This window comes from Elephas maximus, chromosome 12 (assembly GCF_024166365.1).
Source record: "Elephas maximus indicus isolate mEleMax1 chromosome 12, mEleMax1 primary haplotype, whole genome shotgun sequence".
In the NCBI taxonomy this organism is placed as follows: domain Eukaryota; kingdom Metazoa; phylum Chordata; class Mammalia; order Proboscidea; family Elephantidae; genus Elephas; species Elephas maximus.
The window spans coordinates 90,510,149-90,530,209 of NC_064830.1; the positions used below are offsets into that span (position 1 = coordinate 90,510,149).

The window sequence follows — 20,061 nt, forward strand, 5'->3', positions numbered from 1 at the left end:
CAAACTTGTATATATGTCGTTGACTGTACTTCTTAGTTATTCCTTAGGATAAATTCTTGGAAGTGAAAATTCTAGGCAAAGGGTTAGAGCACTTTTATTTTTTTTTAAAGCAAAATGTTATTCAAAGAGTACCTGTTTCCTCTGCTCCTGAGTTGTCCTCGACGATGGCTACAAAAGTGGATAACTCTTATTTCTGTGGGCTGCAGAAAGGACATTTTGCAGTTTGTTTTAGGGGGAGACACAGAGACACTTTTCCAGAGGCAGGCCCTAAGTCTATTCAGCTTTCTTTTCATGATGCTTTGGTCAACCCCAGAAATTAGTGGGTGACAAATTACACTTTTTTGATAGTATCCTTGATGGTTTGGGCCAGGAAGCTAGGTGGGGAGGGAGAACAGACTGCAGGAGGTCGTGGGAGGAAGGTCAAGCAAAGCTGTGCGCTCACTGAGCCCCCGCCTTCTTCCTTTGAGTCTCTAATCAGACTTCTGCCTCCTACTTCTCTTTTTTCTGCCCTCTCTGGCTTTGGTGACTCTCCTGAGGTATCTCAGTGGCCCCTGGAGTCCTGTGGCTCCTGCTCCTTTCAGCCATGGTTAGGATGACTACCAAATTCTTTCTGTTGACAGGTATGCAAGGGGTGTGAGGGGAGGTCCTCAGGGTGGGGAGAAGGAACTTTTGGGTCTGTGAGTGGAGACTGAGGGTGCAGAATAGCTAGGGGTTAGACTGGGGGAGGGAAAGAGGGCATGGAGAAAGATAAATGGTTTAAGAAGCAGAGAGTAGAGCTAAACCGAGATGGGATGGCCAGAGAAACACGGACAAATGACTAAGCCCATAGACTGGGCAAGGGGATCTGGCTGGTACTCTTCACTTTCCGGATGAGGGAACTGAGGTCCAGAAAGGTGAAGTGACTTGTCCGACAGTGCATGACTGGTATTGGACTTCTCTTCTGGCATGTTTCCTTTTGGACGGTACCTTAACTACCTTCACTTTGCCTCCAGTTCTATTTTTTAAGGATCCAGGGGGTAAATGTTTGTTGAACGACTGAGCAAAATGATTCAAGTTTGCCTCCTTTTATGACTGCGTTTTGTGGAAAATGGATCAAAGAAGGAAAGAAAATGCTTGAGAGTTGTGCAGGAAGGAATTTATGTAATGGAGAGACTATAAAAAGGAACTTGATTATTGGGCAAATCAGCAGAACGGGGACATTGGAGGAAAGAACTCCTGTGAGCTCAGGAGCTGAGTGGAGTCCAGAGAGGGGCCGAATGTGCCCCAAAGTGGTGGTCTGAGTAGACCTCAGGCTGGAGGTCAGCAAACTACAGCTTGTGGGCCAAATGTGATCCACAGAGTGTTTTTGTACAACATGTGACACTAAGAATGGTTTTTACAGATGAATTTTTGAACCCCAATTAAATTAAATGTTATCTCTCCCAAAGAATACCATTTGTCTCATTAGTAGACTTGTATTACAAAAAGAACAAGCTTAATTATTATTGTTATATTCAGAATTCCTTCAATCAAAATTTGTGGAAATGTATTTTCTCTCTTGTTATATAAGTATCTACATAGTATACTCTATTTCGTCCCTTGATCCACAAAGCCTAAAATGTTTACCATCTGGCCCTTTATAGAAAAGGGTGCTGATCCTTGCCCCAGGCTAGTAGAGCTGGACCTAGGTGGGAGGCAGATGTGAGGATGCTGGGTTAGGGTGGATCCTGGTATGAAGATGCACGGAGCAGGGAGGAAATTTTTCTCTGCCTGACTCTTACCCCTTTATTCTCCCTCCAGGCCTGGCCTTATGTCACGGGTTCAACCTGGACACGGAAAATGCAATGATTTTCCAAGAGAATGCAAGGGGCTTTGGACAGAGTGTGGTCCAGTTTGAGGGATCCCGGTAAGAACCTCTGGTGGAGTTTCCTGCCTCATACCTTTTCCCTCTAGGACTTAAATACTTGAAAAAATGGCTATTTTCTTATATATATATATACACATATATATATATTTATTTATTGTACTTTAGTTGAAGGTTTACAGAACAAACTAGTTTCTCATTAAACAATTAGTACACATATAGTTTTGTGGCATTGGTTGCCAACCCCACAACATGTCAACACTCTCCCCTTCTTGACCTTGGGTTCCCATTACCAGCTTTTCTGTCCCTTCCTCCCTTCTTGTCCTTTCCTCTGGGCCGGTGTGCTCATTTAGTCTTGTTTTGTTTTATGGTCCTGTCTAATCTTTGGCTGAAGGGTGAACCACGGGAGTGATCTCATTACTGAGTTAAAAGAATGTTCAGGGGCCATACTCTTGGGGTTTCTCCAGTTTCTGTCAGGCTGGTCTTTTTTTGTAAGTTAGAATTTTGTTCTACATTTTTCTCCAGCTCTGTCTGGGACCCTCTGTTGTGATCCCTGTCAAAGCAGTCAGTGGTGGTATCTGGGTACCATACAGTTGTGCTGGATGCAGTCTGGTGGGGGCTGTAATACTTGTGGTCCTTTAGTCCTCTGGACTAATCTTTCCCTTGTGTCTTTGGTTCTCTTTATTCTCCCTTGCTCCATTTGGGGTGAGACCAGTGGAGTATCTTAGATGGCTGCTCACAAGCTTTTAAGACCCCAGATGCTACTCACCAAAGTAGAACGTAGAGTGTTTTCTTTATAAGCTATGTTATGCCAGTTGAGCTAGATGTTTCCTGAGGTCATGGTCCTCACAGCCCTCAAACCACTAATTTGTTCCCTCAGGGAGTTTGGACGTGTCTATGGAGCTTTCATGACCTTGCCTAGGACAATTTGTGCTGGCTTCCCCAGTACTGTGTACTGTCTTACCCGTCACCAAAATTACCACTTATCTATCTTCTATTTGGAAACCTTGGAGGCTTTAAGAGTTTTGCTGCTAACCAAAAGGTCGGCAGTTCGAATCATCCAGGTGCTCCTTGGAAACCCTATGGGTCAGTTCTACTCTGTCTTTTAGGGTCGGTATGAGTCAAAATTGGATTGATGGCAATGAATTTGTCTATTTAGTGTTTTCCATCCCAACTCCTCTTGTTCCTCGTAACCATCAGAGATTGTTTCTTTCTGTGTGTAAACCTTTTTGTGAGTTTTTATAGTAGCGGTCTTATACAGTATTTGTCCTTTTGTTATAGACTTATTTCACACAGCATAACGCCCTCCAGATTCATCCATGTTGTGAGATGCTTCACAGATTGATCACTGTTCTTTATCATTGCATAGTATTCCATTGTGTGTATGTACCATAGTTTGTCTATCCATTCATCTGTTGGTGGGCAGCTAGCTTGTTTCCATCTTTTTGCTGCTGTGAGCAAGGCTGCAATGACCATGAGTGTGCATATATCTATTCATGTGACAGCTCTTATTTCTCTAGGGTATGTTCCTAGGAGTGGGATTGCTGGATCACATGGTATTTCTATTTCTAGCTTTTTAAGGAAGTGCCATATCGTTTTCCAAAAATGGTTGTACCATTTTGCATTCCCACCAACAGTGCATAAGAGCTCCAATCTCTCTGCAGCCTCTCTAACATTTGTTATTTTTTTTTTTTTTTTTAATTTGTGCCTGTAATGTTAGGGTGAGATAGTATTTTGTTGTAGTTTTGGTTTCCATTTCTCTAACGACTAGTGGGAAACCCTGGTGGAGCAGTGGTTAAGAGCTATAGCTGCTAACCAAAAAGTCAGCAGTTTGAATCCACCAGGGGCTCCTTGGAAATCATATGGAGCAGTTCTACGCTGTTCTGTAGGGTCACTATGAGCAACAGGTTTGGTGTTTTGGTTTAATGGTTAGTGATCATGAGCATTTCCTCACGTGTCTGATAGCTACTTGAATGTCTTCTTTGGTGAAGTGTCTGTTCATATCCTTTGCCCATTTTTTAAAAATTGGATTATGTCTTCTTATTGTAGAGGTGTTGGATTTTCCTGTAGATTTTAGAGATTAGACCTTTGTCAGACTTGTCATAGCCAAAAATTTTTTCCCAGTCTGTAGGTTCTCTTTTTACTCTTTTGGTGAAGTCTTTTGATGAACATAAGTGTTTAATTTTTAGAGGATCTCACTTGTCTAGCCTGTCTTCTAGAGTTTGTATGTTGTTAATTGTGGTTTGTATTCTGTTAATGCCATGTATTAAGGCCTCTAACGTTGACTCTATTTTTTTCTTCTATGATATTCATAGTTTTATATTTAGGTCTTTGATCCATTTTGAATTAGTTTTTGGTGTGAGTTATAGGTCCTGTTTCTTTTTTTGCAGATGGACATCCGGTTTGCCAGTACTGTTTGTTAAAAAGACAGTATTTTCCCCATTTGATGGACTTTGAGTCCTTGTTGAAGGTCAGGTGACCATAGGTGGATGGATTTACATCTGGGTTCTCAATTTGTTCCACTGGTCAATGTATCTGTCGTTGAACCAGAACCAGAGTGTTTTTACTACTGTAGCTGTATAGTAGGTTCTGAGGTCAGGTAATGCAAGCCCTCCTACTATCTTCTTTAATAGTGCTTTACTTATCGGGGCCTCTTCCCTTTTGATATAAAGTTAGTGACTAGTTTTTCCGCCTCTTTAAAGATTGCTGTTGGTATTTGGATCGGGATTGCATTATATTTGTAGGTTTTTTTTTTGGGTAGAATTGACATTTTCACGATGTTGAGTCTACCTATCCATGAGCATGGCATGTGCTTCCATTTATGTAGTTCTCTTTTGGTTTCTTGCAGTAGTGTTTTGTAGTTTTCTTTGTATAGGTCTTTTACATCTCTGGTTAGGTTTATTCCTAAGTATTTTATTTTGTTTTTTAGGGGATATTATAAATGGTAGTGTTTTCCTAATTTCCTTTTCGTCATTCTCCTTACTGGTGTATAGGAATACAACTGATTTTTGTATGTTTATCTTGTATCCTGCTAATCTGCTGAATCTTTCTACTAGTTCCAGTAGTTTTCTCGTAGGGTCTTTTGGGTTTTCTGTGTATAGTATCATATCATCTGCAAATAGGGACAGTTTTACTTCTTTGTTACCAATTTGGATGCCATTTATTTCTTTTTCTTGCCTTATTGCTCTAGCTAGGACTTCCAGCACAATGTTAAATAGTAGTGGTGGTAAATTCAAAATTCAAAAAATACAAAAGGGGATGATAGTAAAAAGTCTCCCTCTCATTCTCTTCTCCCATTTCCCTTCCTAAGAGCGAACTCCAGCAAATGGCTTCTTGTGAGTTCTTGCAGAGAGATTCTGTGCTTTTATATACATAGGCATTCTCATCCCACCTCCCCCACCTACCCACAATTTCTACCACACCTTATACTCTCTACCAGAGACTGGGCAAACTATGGCCTGTGGGCTGCTGCCTGTTTTTGTAAATACAGTTTTACTGAACGTGGCTCTACTCATTCATTACTTATTGTCTGTGGCTATTTTTTAAAAGCACTAGGCTGCTAACTGAAAGTTCAGTGGTTAGAACCCATCTGCCACTCTGTGGGAGAAAGATGTGACTGTCTGCTTCCGTAAAGGATTACAGCCTTGGAAACCCTATGGGGGCAGCTCTACTCTGCCCTATAGGGTCGCTAGGGGTCAGGATCAACTTGTAGGCAGTGGGTTTGGTTTGATTTTTTTTGTAGCTGTTTTTGAGCTACAATGGCTGAATTGAGTAGCTGAGACAGAGACTGTCTGGTTTGCAAAGCCTAAAATATTTACTATCTGGCCCTACAGAAAAAGTTGCCGGCCTCTGCTACGTACTGTCCCTTGCCCTTTTTTTTTCTTTTCTTTATTTGTCTTGGTGATTTTGCCAGATAAGTACATAAAGAGCTTCCTCATTCTTTTTTATGCTTTCATTGTATTCCATTATATGGAAGCACTATAACATTTACATTACATTAAATCTTTTCTTTAAAAAAATTTTTTCATAGTTGACATTTAGATTGTTTCCAAACTTTTGCCGTGTAAGCACTGCTGTCATTTTGCACATATGCAAGCATATTTTGAAATAAATTCCTAGAAGTGGGATTGCTGGATCTTAGGGTACACATGCAAAAGTAATTTTAACAGTTTTTCCAGACTACCCTCCCTAGAGGTGGCAACAATTTACACTTGCACTAGACATTTATGAAAACACTTACTTCCCTACCACCTTGCAAAACTAGTGTGTTATAAAACAGTGATTTTTGCAATTTGGGTAGGTGAGAAATGGCATCTTAATTTAGGTTTTTTTGAATTGAGGTAAAATTCACATAATATAAAATCTACCACTTTAATGACTTTTAGTACATTTTAGTACATTTGCAGTGTTGTGCAACTATCATCACTATCTGGTTCCAAAACTTTTTCATCACCCCAAATGGAGCCCCCATTAAGCAGTCCCTCCTCATTCCTCTGTTCTTGCATCTCCTGACAACCACTAATCTACTTTCTGTTTCTATAAATTTGTCTATTCTGGATATTTTCTATAAATGGAATCATACAATATGTGGCCTTTCATGTCTGGCTTCTGTCACTTAGCCTGAAGTTTTCAAGATTCATCCATGTTGTAGCATGTATCAGTACGTCATTCCTTTTTATGGTCATATAATATTTGATTTTATGGGTACACCTTATTTTGCTTATTCATCCATCAGTTGATGGGCATTTTCATTGTTTCCACATTTTGGCTATTGTGAATAGTACTGCTATGAACATTTGTGTACAACTTTTTATTTGAAAAATTATTTTCAATTTTGGGGGGTATATATCTTTTTTTTTTATATATATCTAGGAATGGAACTGTTGGGTTATATGGTAACTCATGATTAACTTTTTGAAGAATGGTCAAACTCTTTTCCAAAGGAGCTGCACCTTGCAATCTGTGAGGGTTTCAATTTTTTCACATTCTTGCCAACACTTGTTATTATTACCATGTGTGTGAAGTGGCATCTCACTGTAGTTTTGATTTGCATTTCTCTGATGGCTAAGGATGTTGAGCATCTTTTCATAAGCTTGTTGGCCATTCATATATCTTCTTTCTTTCAAGTCTTTTGCCCATTTTTTAATTGGGTTGTTTGTCTTTTTGCTGGTGAGTTGTAAGAGTTCTTTCTAGGTTTTTGATACTAGGCTTTTATCAGCTGTATGATTTGAAAATATTTTCTCCCACTCTGTGGGTTATCTCTTTGCTTTTATAATAGTGTCCTTCGACATGCAAGTTTTTAATTTTGGTGAAGTCCAATTTATCTATTTCTGTTGTTGCTTGTACTTTAGTTGTGATATCTGAGAATTCATTGTCAAATCAGATCATGAAGATTTACCTGTATGTTTTCTTCTAAGAGTTATATAGTTTTAATTCTTACATTTAGGTCTTTGATCCATTTTGAATTAATTTTTTTGTGTAAGGTCTGGGGCATGGTTTCAGCTTCATTTTTTAAAATAATGTTTTATCATGCTTTTGGTGAAGGTTTACACAGCAGTTAGGTTCCCATCAACAATTTTTACACAGGTTGTTGAGTAACATTGTTTACATTCGTCACAATGTGTGAACATTCTCATTATTTCCATTCTGGTTGTTCTGTTTTCATTATTAATCTAGTCCCTGCCCTTTTATAGCCTTACCTTTGTTGTAATGTAATTATTGACTGTTTGGCCTCATATAGGCGATTTTTTAACAGGAACACAGTACTTAAGAGCGATATTCATTATTTTTTGAGCCAATTTGTTATTTAGCTACAAGGTGACCTCAGGGGTTAGTTTCAGTTCAAGGTTTGAAGAATATCTCAGGGCAGTAGTCTTGGAGAGTCCCCCAGTCTCAACCAGGTCAGTAGGTCTGTCTTTTTTTTTTTTTTTTTTTAAGGAATTTGTGGTTCTGTTCCATATTTTTCTCCCACTTTTTAGTATCAGGGTCCATCTATTGTGACCCTGATTAGAATGGGTGGTAATAATAGCCGGACACCAACTAGTTCTTCTTGTTTCAGGGTAGATGAGGCCATGGTTCGTGTAGACTATTTGTCCTGTAGACTAATTTCTTCTTTGTGTCTTTGGTTTCCTTCCTCCTCTTTTGCTCCAGATGAGTAGAGACCAATAGTTGTATCTCCAGCTTCATTCTTTGCATGTAGATATCCAGTTGTCCCAGCACCATTGGTTGAAAAGAGTATTTTTTCCCTGTTGAGCGGTCTTGGCACTCTTATGGAAAATCAATTGATCATAGATGTTTGGATCTATTTCTGGACTTTCACTTCCATTCCTTAGATCTATGCGTCTTGCCTTATTCCAGTACCACGCTCTTTTGATTATTGTAAAATGGAAAGTTTTGAAAGTAGAAAGTGTGAGCACTTCATACTTTGTTCTTTTTTTTTCTGGATTGTTTTGGCTTTTTGGGGTCCCTTGCACATTCATGCAAATTTTAGGATGAGATTTTCCATCTCTGCAAAAAAGGCAGTTGGAATTCTCAATATAATTTTAAATTTCGTCACTTTTTTTATGAGTGATTTATTTCCTTTTCTGTAAACACTTTTTTCTTTTCTGTTGCCCGAATTTTTATTAGGTTATTTATTTATTTTTCTTATTTTTTGTAAGGGCTTTGACTACAGGGTCACTCTGAGTAGGAATTGACTAGACAGAAGTGGGATTTTTTTTTTCACTATATTGAGGAAAGTAATCTAGGATATGAGTTTCTAACCTCCCTCCCCCAGCTTTGTTTATGGTAGTTTAGTTTATTACATGCAGACATTTATTTTAAAAAGTTCTATGCGGTTAAATTTACCAGTCTTTAGTGACATCTGGATTTTGTGTTATTCTTAGAAAGGGCTTTCCCATTCCAAGGCTTATAATTTTCCCATATTTTGCTTCTCTAATTCTTTCTCTTATTTCCGGGAATTGGAGAATCTGTGTGAGAGTTTGCTCCCCCACATTCCTCTGGGCTGTAGAACTTTTTCCATGGTTGCTGTCTCTCCCAAAATGTGAGAGTTCTTACTGTCCCCATGGTGATCTGTTCCTACATCTCCCCACAGCATGGTGGTTGGAGCCCCCCAGGAGATAAAGGCTCCCAACCAAACTGGCAGCCTCTACCAGTGTGACTACAGCGTGGGCAGGTGTGAGCCCATCCCCCTGCAGGGTAGGTCACTGCCTATGGCTGGGACCCAGGTGTAGAGTCCTACCTGTGCATACACCTGGACTCAACTTGCTGGGCATTCCTGTGCTCTGGGTGGGGGGTGGGGGGATGTCCATGGTGGGGACTGAAGATTCCAATTCCTCAGTCTTTAGTGTAGTCCACAGACTCTACCCCAGATACCCTTAGATAGCCTCTTCATGTTCCTTTCCCATGACCTAGATGCCCCCCTTGACTTTCCTATCTCCCAGGGCCGAGGTGGTCCCAGATCAGCTTTCCACAGTCCAGTGAGCCCCAAAGTTGTCCCCTCCATGCCTCTGAGGGTAACTGTGTTCATATCTGCCTCCTCAGTCCCCTTGCAGGCTGTGAATATGTCCCTGGGGCTGTCTCTGGCAGCCACTACCACCCCTTCCCGGCTGTTGGTAAGTTGGCCTGGGTCTTGGGATGGGACGGTAGTGGGAGGAGTTGAGAGCTCAGAGGCACTGGGATCAGGGGTCTTGTGGAGGGTAGAGATGCTGAGGGAAAAAGACCAGAAAGCAGGGTCAGCTCCTCCTACTGGCATTCTGTTCCCCAGGCCTGCGGCCCCACTGTGCACCAAATCTGCAAGGAGAACACCTATGTGAATGGCTTCTGCTTCATGTTTGGATCCAACTTACTTCAGCAGCCCCAGAGGTTTCCTGAGACCCTCAGAGGTAGGTTGCCTTTGGCAGAATGCACAATGGGCAGCAGGAGACAGGAGGGAAGGGGGCAGGGCTGGATTGGGGCCTATTCATGGCCTGGTGGGTGACTTAAAGGTCTAAGACACAGAGGGCTGAGCAAATGGGTTATAATAGAGAGAAAGGAACTCCTAGGGCTTTGCATTTTAACGCAGATCTTAATATAGTCCTTTGTGAGAGAAGGGAACCGGGCCATCTGATTTCACAGATGTCACAACCACTGTCCTTAGAGTAAGTGCCCGAGTCTCCCAACCATAGTCTTTGAGGGTCTAGATGGTGTGGCCCCTGCCCACGTCTCCAAATTCTCTCCCATCCCTTCCACCTCAGTCATTGTGTTCCAGCCATCCTGGCCACTTTTCTTTTCTAAGAACCATACCAAGCTTGTACCAGCCTCAGGACCTTTGCATTTACTATTCCTTCAGCCTGCCGTGCTCTTTCCCCAGGTCTCAGTGTGGCTGACAATTCATTGTCATCTCAGCTCAGATGTTACCTCCTCAAAGAGGCCTTCCCTTACCATCCCTTCTAATCATTCCCACCCATCCACTGTCACTTCTTACCGCCTTGCCCTACTTCAGTATCTTCATATCTATATATTCGTATGTGTGCTCAGGGGCACTGAGGATACAGTGTCTCTTCTTGCCCACACATTCTTCCTGCATGATCTCATCCAGTCCCAGAGCTTCAGCTACCTGTCCCGGCGCTTCAGCTACTTCCCCCGCATTTCTCTCTTTATTCCTCATTTTCATGAGTTTAAGATTGTTTCTGTTAAACACATTCATTTCTTTTAAAGTAGATAATACTGCTCTTGGTTCAAAATTCAAATGGCACCAAAGGAGGATATACTGTAAAAATCTCTTCCTCCTGTGTTCCCCAGCCCCCTATTTCCTTCCTGAGAGGCAGCCACTATTAGCAGTTTCTTGTGACTTCTTCCAGAAATGCTTCATTTATTTACAAACACCAAAAAACCAAACTCGTTGCTGTCCAGTCGATGCCAACTCATGGCAACCCTATAGGACAGAGTAGAGCTCCCCCATAGGGGTTCCAAGGAGCAACTGGTGGATTCAAACTGCTGACCCTTTGATTAGCAGCTGAGCTCTTAATCACTGTACCACCAAGACTCCTCTATAAACATAGGTATCTAGCCTTGTACACCGTTTTGCGCCTTGATTTTTTTCACTTAACAGCATATCTTTGAGATCTTAAAAAAATTTCCTATCTACTCTTTTGTGTATATTTTCTGTATAAACGTTAAGGTCTGCTTGCCTGGGGGAAAAAAAAAATCAATGCTTTTTTTGGGCAAATTTCATTTTATTTATTTTTCTACTACCATACTGTAAAATTGACTTTTTTTCTTTTAGTATACAGTTCTATTAATTTTGACGTATGTATAGATTTGTGTAACCACCACCATAATCAATTCTATTACCCCCAAAGACTCCTTTGTCTATCCTTTCACAGTCAGTCACCTCCTACCCATTTCCCTAGCCCCTGGCAACCAATGATCTGTTCTCCATCACTCTAGTTTTGTCTTTTCAAGAATGTCATATAAAAGGAATTGGCTTCCTTCACCTAGCATACACCATTTGAGATTCATCCAAGTAGGTGTGTGTATCAGTAGTTCATACCATTTTTCCTGCTGAATAATTTCATTGCTTGAATTTATCACAGTTTCATTCACCAGCTCATCTATTCACTCCCTGAAAGATGTTTGTGTTGTTTTCAGGGTTTGGCAATCATGAATAGAGCAGCAATAAACACCTCACTGATACGGCAATTTTCCTAAAATACAAAACAAATCATCTCACTTGGTTTTCTAAGAATTTTCAGTGGCTGCCCACTTCCTAGAGGATAAAGTCAAACTTCTTATTGGAGTGGAAACCCTGGTGGAGTAGTGGTTAAGAGCTACGGCTGCTAACCAAAAGTTGCAGTTCAGATACACTCAGGCGCTCGTTGGAAACCCTATGGGGCAATTCTACTCTGTCCTATAGGGTTGCTATGAGTCAGAATTGACTCGACAGCAATGGGTTTTTGGTTTGGTTTATTGAAGTAGACAGACCCTTCCCAATCTGGTCTTTGCTTAATGTCATAGCTTTGTCTTCATCCCCATCGCAGACATTTACCCCTTTAGTGCCATTTCCATTTTTTAAAAAAATTTATTGTGCCTTAAGTGAAAGTTTACAAATCAAGTCAGTCTCACATACAAAAACTTATACACATCTTGCTATGTAACCCTAGCTGCTCTCCCCCTAATGTGACAGCACACTCCTCCTCTCCACCCTGTATTCTCCGTGTCCATTCAAGCAGCTCTTGTCTGCCTGTGCCTTCTCATCTCTCCTGCAGACAGGAGCTGCCCACATAGTCTCATGTGTTTACTTGAACCAAGAAGCTCACTCCTCATCAGTGTCATTTTCTGTCTTATAGTCCGGTCCAATTCCTGTCTGAAGAGTTGGCTTCTGGAATGGTTCCAGTCTTGGGCTAACAGAGAGTCAGGGGCCATGACCTCTGGGACCCCTCCAGTCTCAGTTAGACCATTAATTCTGGTCTTTTTATGAGAATTTGAGGTCTTCATCCCACTGTTCTCCTGCTCCATCAGGGATTCTCTGTTGTGTTCCCTGTCAGGGCAGTTGTTGGTAGTAGCCAGGCAACATCTAGTCCTTCTGGTCTCAGGCTGATGTAGTCTCTGGTTTATGTGGCCCTTTCTGTCTCTCCATTTCCATTTCTTGATTGTGCCAGAATCCTTTTAGCCTCCATTCCTTCTACATCAGTCAGAGTCCCAACTGTAACAGATGGCACACTCCAATTAGGATAAAAGTGTGGGGGTAGGGTCTAGGGAAACTACAAGAGATGGTCCAGTAACTTAGGGCAAGCACCTGTTACCACCCCTCAGCAGATGAGATGAAGAGAAAGAGAGGTTATCAGAACCTGGAAGGAGAGAGGAGTGGAGCAGGCCTCCTTGAGAGAAGCAGTGGTCTTCTGTCAGGGACAGAGCTGGCCTAAAGCAACCTTGCAGGGGAGCCAAGGGGAATATACCCTGATGTCACTTTGCTCCCTCCCTTGAATCTCCTTCTGAGGCTCCTAATTGGCCAAATCCAACGAGAAGTCAAGCTGAGCAGGAGAGATCCCTGTTCATATGGTCTTTATGTGCCATTCTCCTGGGTCACAGGGCAGGGTGGAGAAAGGTAGAAAGAAGAATTGAGGATGGGGCAGAGAAAAACATACAGCACAGTTTCATATGTGCTATATTTCCTTTAAGGAGTCTTGGTGGCTCCGTGGTTAAGCACTTGGCTGCTAACTGAAAGGTTTGCAAATTAAACCCACCACTGCTCCATGGGAGAAAGATGTAGCAGTCTGCTTCTGTAAAGATTTACAGTCTTGAAAACCCTATGGGACAGTTCTACTCTGTCCTATAGGTTCCGTCTTAGTCATCTAGTGTTGTTATAACAGAAATAACACAAGTGGATGGCTTTAATAAAGACAAGTTTATTCTCTCACAGTCCAATAGGCTAGAAGTTTAAATTCAGGGGAAGGCTTTCTCTCTCTGTTGGCTCTGGAGGAAGGTCCTTTCCTCAGTCTTCTCTTGGTCTGGGAGCATCTCAGCTCAGGAATCTCAGGTCCAAAGGACACACTCTGCTCCTGGCACTGCTTTCTTGGTGGTATGAGGTTCCCACTCTCTGCTAGCTTCCCTTTCCTTTTATCTCTTGAGAGATAAAAGGTGGGGCAGGCTACACCCGAGGGAAACTCCCTTTACATTGGATCAAGGATGCGACCTGGTAAGGGTGTTACAATCCCACCTGAATCCTCTTTAACATAAAATTACAGTCATAAAATGGAAGACAACCACAGAATACTGGGAATCATGGCCTAACCAAGTTAATGCTGACATTTTTGGGGGGACATAATGCAATCCCTTATAGGGTAGCTGTGAGTTGCAATCAACTTAATGGCAGCGGGTTTTGTTTGTTTTTGGTTTATTCCCTCTGTCTGTAATTTATTTCTCCGTTCGTATTTCTGGAAAATTGTTACTTATTCTTCATGATCCACTTCAAATATCATTGCTTTCCCTGATTTCCTCAGGTAGAAAAAAAAAAAAAAAGAGTTAACCAAATTCTTCCATATCACTTTGTCCATGTTTTTGCTTCACTTGGAGCCTGGGTTGTGTCTTATTTATCCTTTTATCCTCAGTGCTCAGCAGAGAGATGACGTGCAAAAAATGAACATTGAATCTCTAATTATTTAATTAATCAATTCATATTCTTTTTCCTCTTGCCTAGAATGTCCTCGACAGGAAAGTGACATCGCCTTCTTGATTGATGGCTCTGGTAGCATTAACCCAACTGACTTTCAGCGTATGAAGGAATTTGTCTCAACTGTGATGGCACAATTCAAAGATTCCAAAACCTTGGTGAGGGCCAATGAGTCCTCTCCTTCTTCAGTTGCAGACATTGCCACTCGATCATGATTTTCTTTCATGATTCTCTTTCCAGCTGTGTCTAGATGCAGACTCAGCATTCATTTCAGCCCTATCAATGGATATGGGTTGGCTTGGGGGATGAAACCCACATGTCCTCTCTGGTTGAGTTCTAATACTGAGAGGTGGGAGCTATATGGCAGATCTCTGTCCTGGTGAGGCAGAGGAATTGAGGGGCAGTGGAGAGAAGGCATTTGGAGGGTGGGTGTTTTAAGATTTATGTAGGGCTTGCTTGGGTAAACAAAGCATTTTCCTGGGGGGGGAGATGTCTAAAGGAGTGGGGCGGCGGGGGGGAGCACCTTCTCCAGTATAATGCCAGGTGCCTGTTCCCAGTTCTCTTTGATGCAGTATTCCAATGAATTCTGGACTCATTTCACCTTCAATAATTTCAAGAAAAATCCTAACCCAAGATCACTGGTGAAGCCAATAAGACAGCTAAATGGGTGGACACACACTGCCACAGGAATCCGCAAAGTAGTGTAAGGTTCTTCCCTCTTTGCTTAGGGTGGAAGGAGGAGGTTATACTCTCAGCTAGGCTTTGAAGGATGAAGGGAGTTGTTCAGTCAGGGATGGGGTAAACGATGTTTCTGGTGGAGGGAGCAGCATGTGTAAAAGTGTTGAGGAATGACTGTGATGGGATGTTCATAAAATAACAAGTTGTGAGTAAAGGTGTGAGTAAAGGGAGAAAGTGTGGAGGTGGCTGGTGGGAGGATAGAAAGGCTAGTTGAGGCCAGGTCACTAAAGATAACCAAAGGTTTGGATTTTATGTCTTAGTGGTGATTCATTGAAGGTACTAACTAATGAGGAGACATCGCCACATTGGTGTTTTGGAATGCTCACTCTGATTTCAGCTTCTGTGTGTGTGTGTGTGCGTGTGTGTAGAGGCAATAGTGGATGTCGGGACAAAAGTCCAGGAAGATGAGCTGGAGAGCAGTGGCAGCATTCCAGCAGAGGCTCGATGAGGGCTTATTTATTTTTAATTTTTTAAAATTTAAATTAATAATGCTTAGTCTAAAAAAACCAAGCTATGCAAAAGTATATAAAGGCAAGAGAACTTCCTTTCCACATTCCTTTCTCCCACTGTCCCCCCGCTCCCATGGTACCTTTCCAGATCTTGGGCAGCCACATTTCAGTGTCAGTCTCAGAGGAAACTGAGACCCTCCTAGACAAGTCCAGCTGTACCTGTGTCTGTGACTCAGCTGACATTTCCTCTTGAGCATTAATAGTACTTCTGTCTACTTGCATTTGACTTTGTCACTTCTCTTCCCTGGACAGAAGGGAACTGTTTCACAGCAGCTATGGGGCCCGGAAGAATGCCCTTAAGATCTTAGTTGTCATCACAGATGGAGAAAAGTATGGCGATCCCTTGAACTACGAGGATGTCATTCCCGAAGCAGACAGAGAAGGGATCATTCGCTATGTCATTGGGGTAGGAAATGTGGCTCTTGGGCCTGATGCTTCCTTGGAGGGTTTTTGACTGGATTCACCCTATCTTCAACTTGAAAATATCAATAAAATCAAAGCAGGGCAAGAGTCACTGCTAGTGCATATACACCTGTATTAGTCCTCTATTGTCACAGTAATATTGTGTAACAAACCATCCAATATTCAGTGGCTTAAAACAGTAAGTGTGTAGGTCAGCTGTGCAGTTTTTTGGTCTCAGCTGGGTTCACCGAAGATCTATGGCCAGCTGCTTCTCTTGGCTGACCTCTGTCACATGTCTGGGGGTTCTTAGCTCTTTCTGTTGGATTGGAATTACTTTGGCTGGGACAACTGGGGTGACTTGGCTTTGTTCCCTGTATTTCATCCTTCAATGGGCTACCTTGGGCATGTCCTCATGGTGAAGGCAAGGAACAAAGGAGCAGCTGGAAATGTGGAAGTGCTTTTTCAAGCCTCGCTTGCATCACATTTGACAACAGCCAGTGACCATAGCAAGACACATGCCTGAATCCAGAGAAAATGAGTGTGACAGTTTGCCCCACCAAGAGTAGGAAGGCACAGCAAAGTTTTGGGTCAAAAGACTTGGATATAGGAAAGATTAAAGAGTTGAGACCATTAAGGTAATCAAACTACCACAAAAACTTGTGTGAATTAGAAAAAGGCATTGCCATGGGTGTGTGGTTTGGCAAGCAGGAGCACCTTCATGTCAAGAAGACTCCACTTCTTGGGGGAGACCAACCCTGCACCAAAATGCATAGCATAGCAAATGGTTCAAAGGCTAGATTTCAGCCCCCAATTTCCCCCCTCGGCACAGTGCTCTTGTGCAGCACACAACCTGCCCCCTGTACCCAAAAGCCCTGTCCCAGGGGCCTTCTGGTACATTCCCTCATTTGACAAATAATGTTTCAGATTTTTTCCTTAAGAATTTTCTTTGCTGGATGAGGACTGCTGCCCCCAGACAGTGTCTTCTTTGGTCTCTGTTCCTTGGTAACAGGTGGGAGATGCCTTTTTTAGTGAGAAAAACCGTGAAGAGCTTGATATCATTGCAAGCAAGCCATCTTCTGAACACGTGTTCCGGGTGGATAACTTTGAAGCTCTGAAGACTATTCAAAACCAGCTGCAAGAAAAGATCTTTGCAATTGAGGGTGAGTCAGGGTTCTGTGTTCCAAGGCACCTCCAGAGACAGCCCCTCACCTAAACACTTGTTCCCCTCTAGAAACTAGGACCTCTCAACCATTGGTATCCTGACCCTCAACACCAACTCTCTCTCCAATTCCTCCAGGATCCAGTCATCCTGGCCTCTTTTGGTCAATTTCTTTGCAACTGAGGAATCTAGGCTCTCTAATTTTACAAGTCTTGGCTATAGTTTGAAATTTGGAAGGCAGGGGAGCCAAATCCCACATAGTATACTTCCAAAAATTTGGATGTGTTGCCAACATTTGTCTGTTTGGTTCAATTCTATATCCCAATGCTGGGCAGACAGAAGGTGCTCAATAAATCTTTGATGAATAAAGGAACTTCAAAATTGTGGAATTTCTGATACAATCTGAATTTCTGGCTTCTCTTGGGAATTTGGAAGATTAGACACTTCAAGGACCATATTCCCACTTGGTAGAGCTGAATAGCAGCGAAACCAAAACTAAAACCAAACTCAACAGCCGTCGAGTCAATTCTGACTGATAGCAACCCCATCGGGTTTCCACGGCTGTAAGTCTCTATGGAAACAGACTGCCACATCTTTCTCCCATGGAGCCACTGGTGGTTTCGAACTGCCGGCCTTTTGGTTAGCAGTCTATCTCAGCCACACCTTTAAGAAAAAGAACATGTGTTTTCCAAAACCAAAAAGATCAAATTCTGCCATCGAGTTGATTCTGACTTACAGTGACCCTATAGGACAGAATAGAACTGCCCCATAGGGTTTCCAAGGAGCAGCTGGTGTGGATTCAAACTCCAGTGCAACACAATTCCCACCCAGTCTTTTTTGTCTGGCCACCATAGGCATTTGCATTTACAGCCCCTGTTTTAGATTCTTTTGCTTTCTTAATGTAGAAAGTTCTCCTCCTCACAGGTACTCAGACAGGAAGCAGCAGCTCATTTGAGTATGAGATGTCTCAGGAAGGCTTCAGTGCTGCCATCACGTCTGTAAGTGGCCCCCCATTAGATTGTGGGGGGTAGAGAAGAAGCACAAAGGTTTGGGGTTCTCTGTGCTGGGTACTCATTGAGGGGTACTGTTTTGATGGGCAGCAGAAGTTTCTCCTCCCTTTCTCGTCAATTCCGATCTAACCCTTTCCCCAGAATGGTCCCTTGATGGGTGCCGTGGGGAGTTTTGACTGGGCTGGTGGAGCTTTTTTGAGAACTTCAGAGAATAAAGCGACCTTCATCAACACAACCAGAGTGGATTCAGACATGAATGATGCTTACTTAGGTAAGTGGGGAGGGCAAGGTTACTCAAAGAAAGGAGCAGCATGTGGTGTAACTCAACTCGCGTGGATGTCTTTACTTCTTTCACAGGTCTTTGGAATAGATTTAAAGAGAAAAATTTCAAAATTTAACTTTAATTATGTTTACAAAGTAGAATATACTATGGGGACCAGAGGCCCTAACTTAACAAGCATGGGGCTATCTCACTGTTCATACCCAAGGGATGGGCCTGCTTGGCGGAGAGGGAGCAGTGTCTGCAAGGGAAAGCACTTCTCCCCTTAGACCACTGTTTTCAGGTTATGCTGCTGAAGTCATCTTGCGAAACCGGGTACAGAGTCTGGTTCTGGGGGCACCTCGATATCAACATACTGGCCTGGTGGTGATGTTCAAACAGGATGTTGGCACCTGGAAGACACACGCTTCTGTCCAGGGGAGCCAGGTGAGTGCACAGTGTGTGTAGCATGAATGTGCAAACAGAGGCTCTGTGGGGGCTGAGGGATGCCAGAAGGGGCATCGCCAGATGTGATACATGGCAGAGCCTTGTGAAGGAGTCCGCAGAGGGCTTTGCATTTGACAATGTTGTGTTCTCAGCTTTTCTAACAACAATAAATAACAATACTTGGCTTGTACAGAGCTCTCTACCAGTTTACCTGTTCCCAGAGACTTTATTCAACCAGTACCTGAACTGTTACAGTTATACTAGCTATTAAAGTATTGAAATATATCTGTACCTGTCAATAAAGAGCTGCTTCCCTGAGATGCTCCCTCTGCCAATGTACTCTGGCCCCTCCCCCAGAATGCTTCGGACTTCCCCATGATTTAGGGACTATGAGGCCAAGGCAGGACACCTCAGGGGCGTCTAGGACCTACTCTAGCAAAACCACTGGACTGTGCCTGTGCAGCCCCAGCTGTTAAATATTTTCATTATCACCTTGCACAAGCAGTATGGTTGCTGTAGAGGCTGATTTGTGAGGCAAAAATCCTTGTTCAAAACCATTCTTGCAAATCCCTGAAACAGAACCGCACCCACAATATTGTACATACAGTTCTATGTCTTTTCTTTTAATTTTTTTTATCAGAGGCTCTCTTTGGTCTACAGTTAATATATCATATGTGGATCAAACAAGTTTGCCCTGACACCTGAATAGCTTGTCCCAATTCTTTGCTAATAGTCAAATCTTCACATAGTCTTTCCGAAGATTTCATCAACACATGAATTTTGATGGCATCAGTGCCTGATACATACAAGGGAGGGGTGGGGGAGAATGTGTAGGGAAATTCCAGAAGTCAAGTGTGGGTGTGATGCTACTTCTCTGTTTTGTGTGTCCAGTTCAGGATTACATGAGAAAGGCTGGCTGGTCAATTCCCTCACCCCGCTTCTTCACGCAAAGGTAGTCACACAAACAAATTCTTAAACTGGGACAGTCTGGGTGCTGTGGTTGAAAATAGGCGGGCATCCACACAAAGGTATCAGGGAAGGCTTTCTGGAAGAAGGAACAGTTAAGCCAAGGCCTGAGGTGGAGGAGCTAGAAAAGTGAAGTGTGAGGGAAGAAAAGGGCTAAAGGAAGGAGAGAGCATAGGTCAGAGTTCAGTAAAACTGGAGTTCAGAGTGTGTGTGTATGGGGTGATGGAGTCATGAGAGAAAACATTGGGAAGGAGGGTGGGAGACAGGAACCTCTAGAATCTGTCCACTGCCTCCATCTCTACAGCCATCAACCTGATCCAGGCCATGGTCATCTCTTATGTGGACTTACTGGTCTCCCAAAGTCCAAAATTGCCCCCCTTCTAATCTATAGAGGGAAGGTAAAGTTTCTAAATGAGAAACTGTTTATATAAGTCTTCAGTTTAAGACCCTTTGTTGACTACAGGCCAAAACATCCTCAACAAAACATTAGCAAATTGAATACAACAATATGTAAAAAGGATAATGCGTCATGACCAAATGTGGTTTATCCCAGGCAATAGAAGTTTTGTTCAACATT

The 20,061-nt window shown here is 42.5% G+C and overlaps 1 protein-coding gene across 2 annotated transcripts in view; it reads left to right on the forward strand.

The window, feature by feature from the left end:
- The first annotated feature begins 506 nt into the window (after positions 1–506).
- Positions 507–20,061, forward strand: part of LOC126087211 (integrin alpha-M-like) — a 43,428-nt gene continuing 23,873 nt past the window's right edge. For both annotated transcript variants that reach the window (XM_049904431.1, XM_049904432.1), the window contains exons 1-12: positions 507–620; positions 1,780–1,885; positions 8,937–9,040; positions 9,386–9,456; positions 9,609–9,726; positions 14,022–14,152; positions 14,552–14,697; positions 15,494–15,647; positions 16,653–16,803; positions 17,727–17,800; positions 17,954–18,083; positions 18,376–18,518. In XM_049904431.1, the coding sequence (XP_049760388.1) occupies positions 584–620; positions 1,780–1,885; positions 8,937–9,040; positions 9,386–9,456; positions 9,609–9,726; positions 14,022–14,152; positions 14,552–14,697; positions 15,494–15,647; positions 16,653–16,803; positions 17,727–17,800; positions 17,954–18,083; positions 18,376–18,518 (1,365 nt within the window). In that variant the 5' untranslated portion in view covers positions 507–583. The remainder of the gene's footprint in view (positions 621–1,779; positions 1,886–8,936; positions 9,041–9,385; positions 9,457–9,608; positions 9,727–14,021; positions 14,153–14,551; positions 14,698–15,493; positions 15,648–16,652; positions 16,804–17,726; positions 17,801–17,953; positions 18,084–18,375; positions 18,519–20,061) is intronic.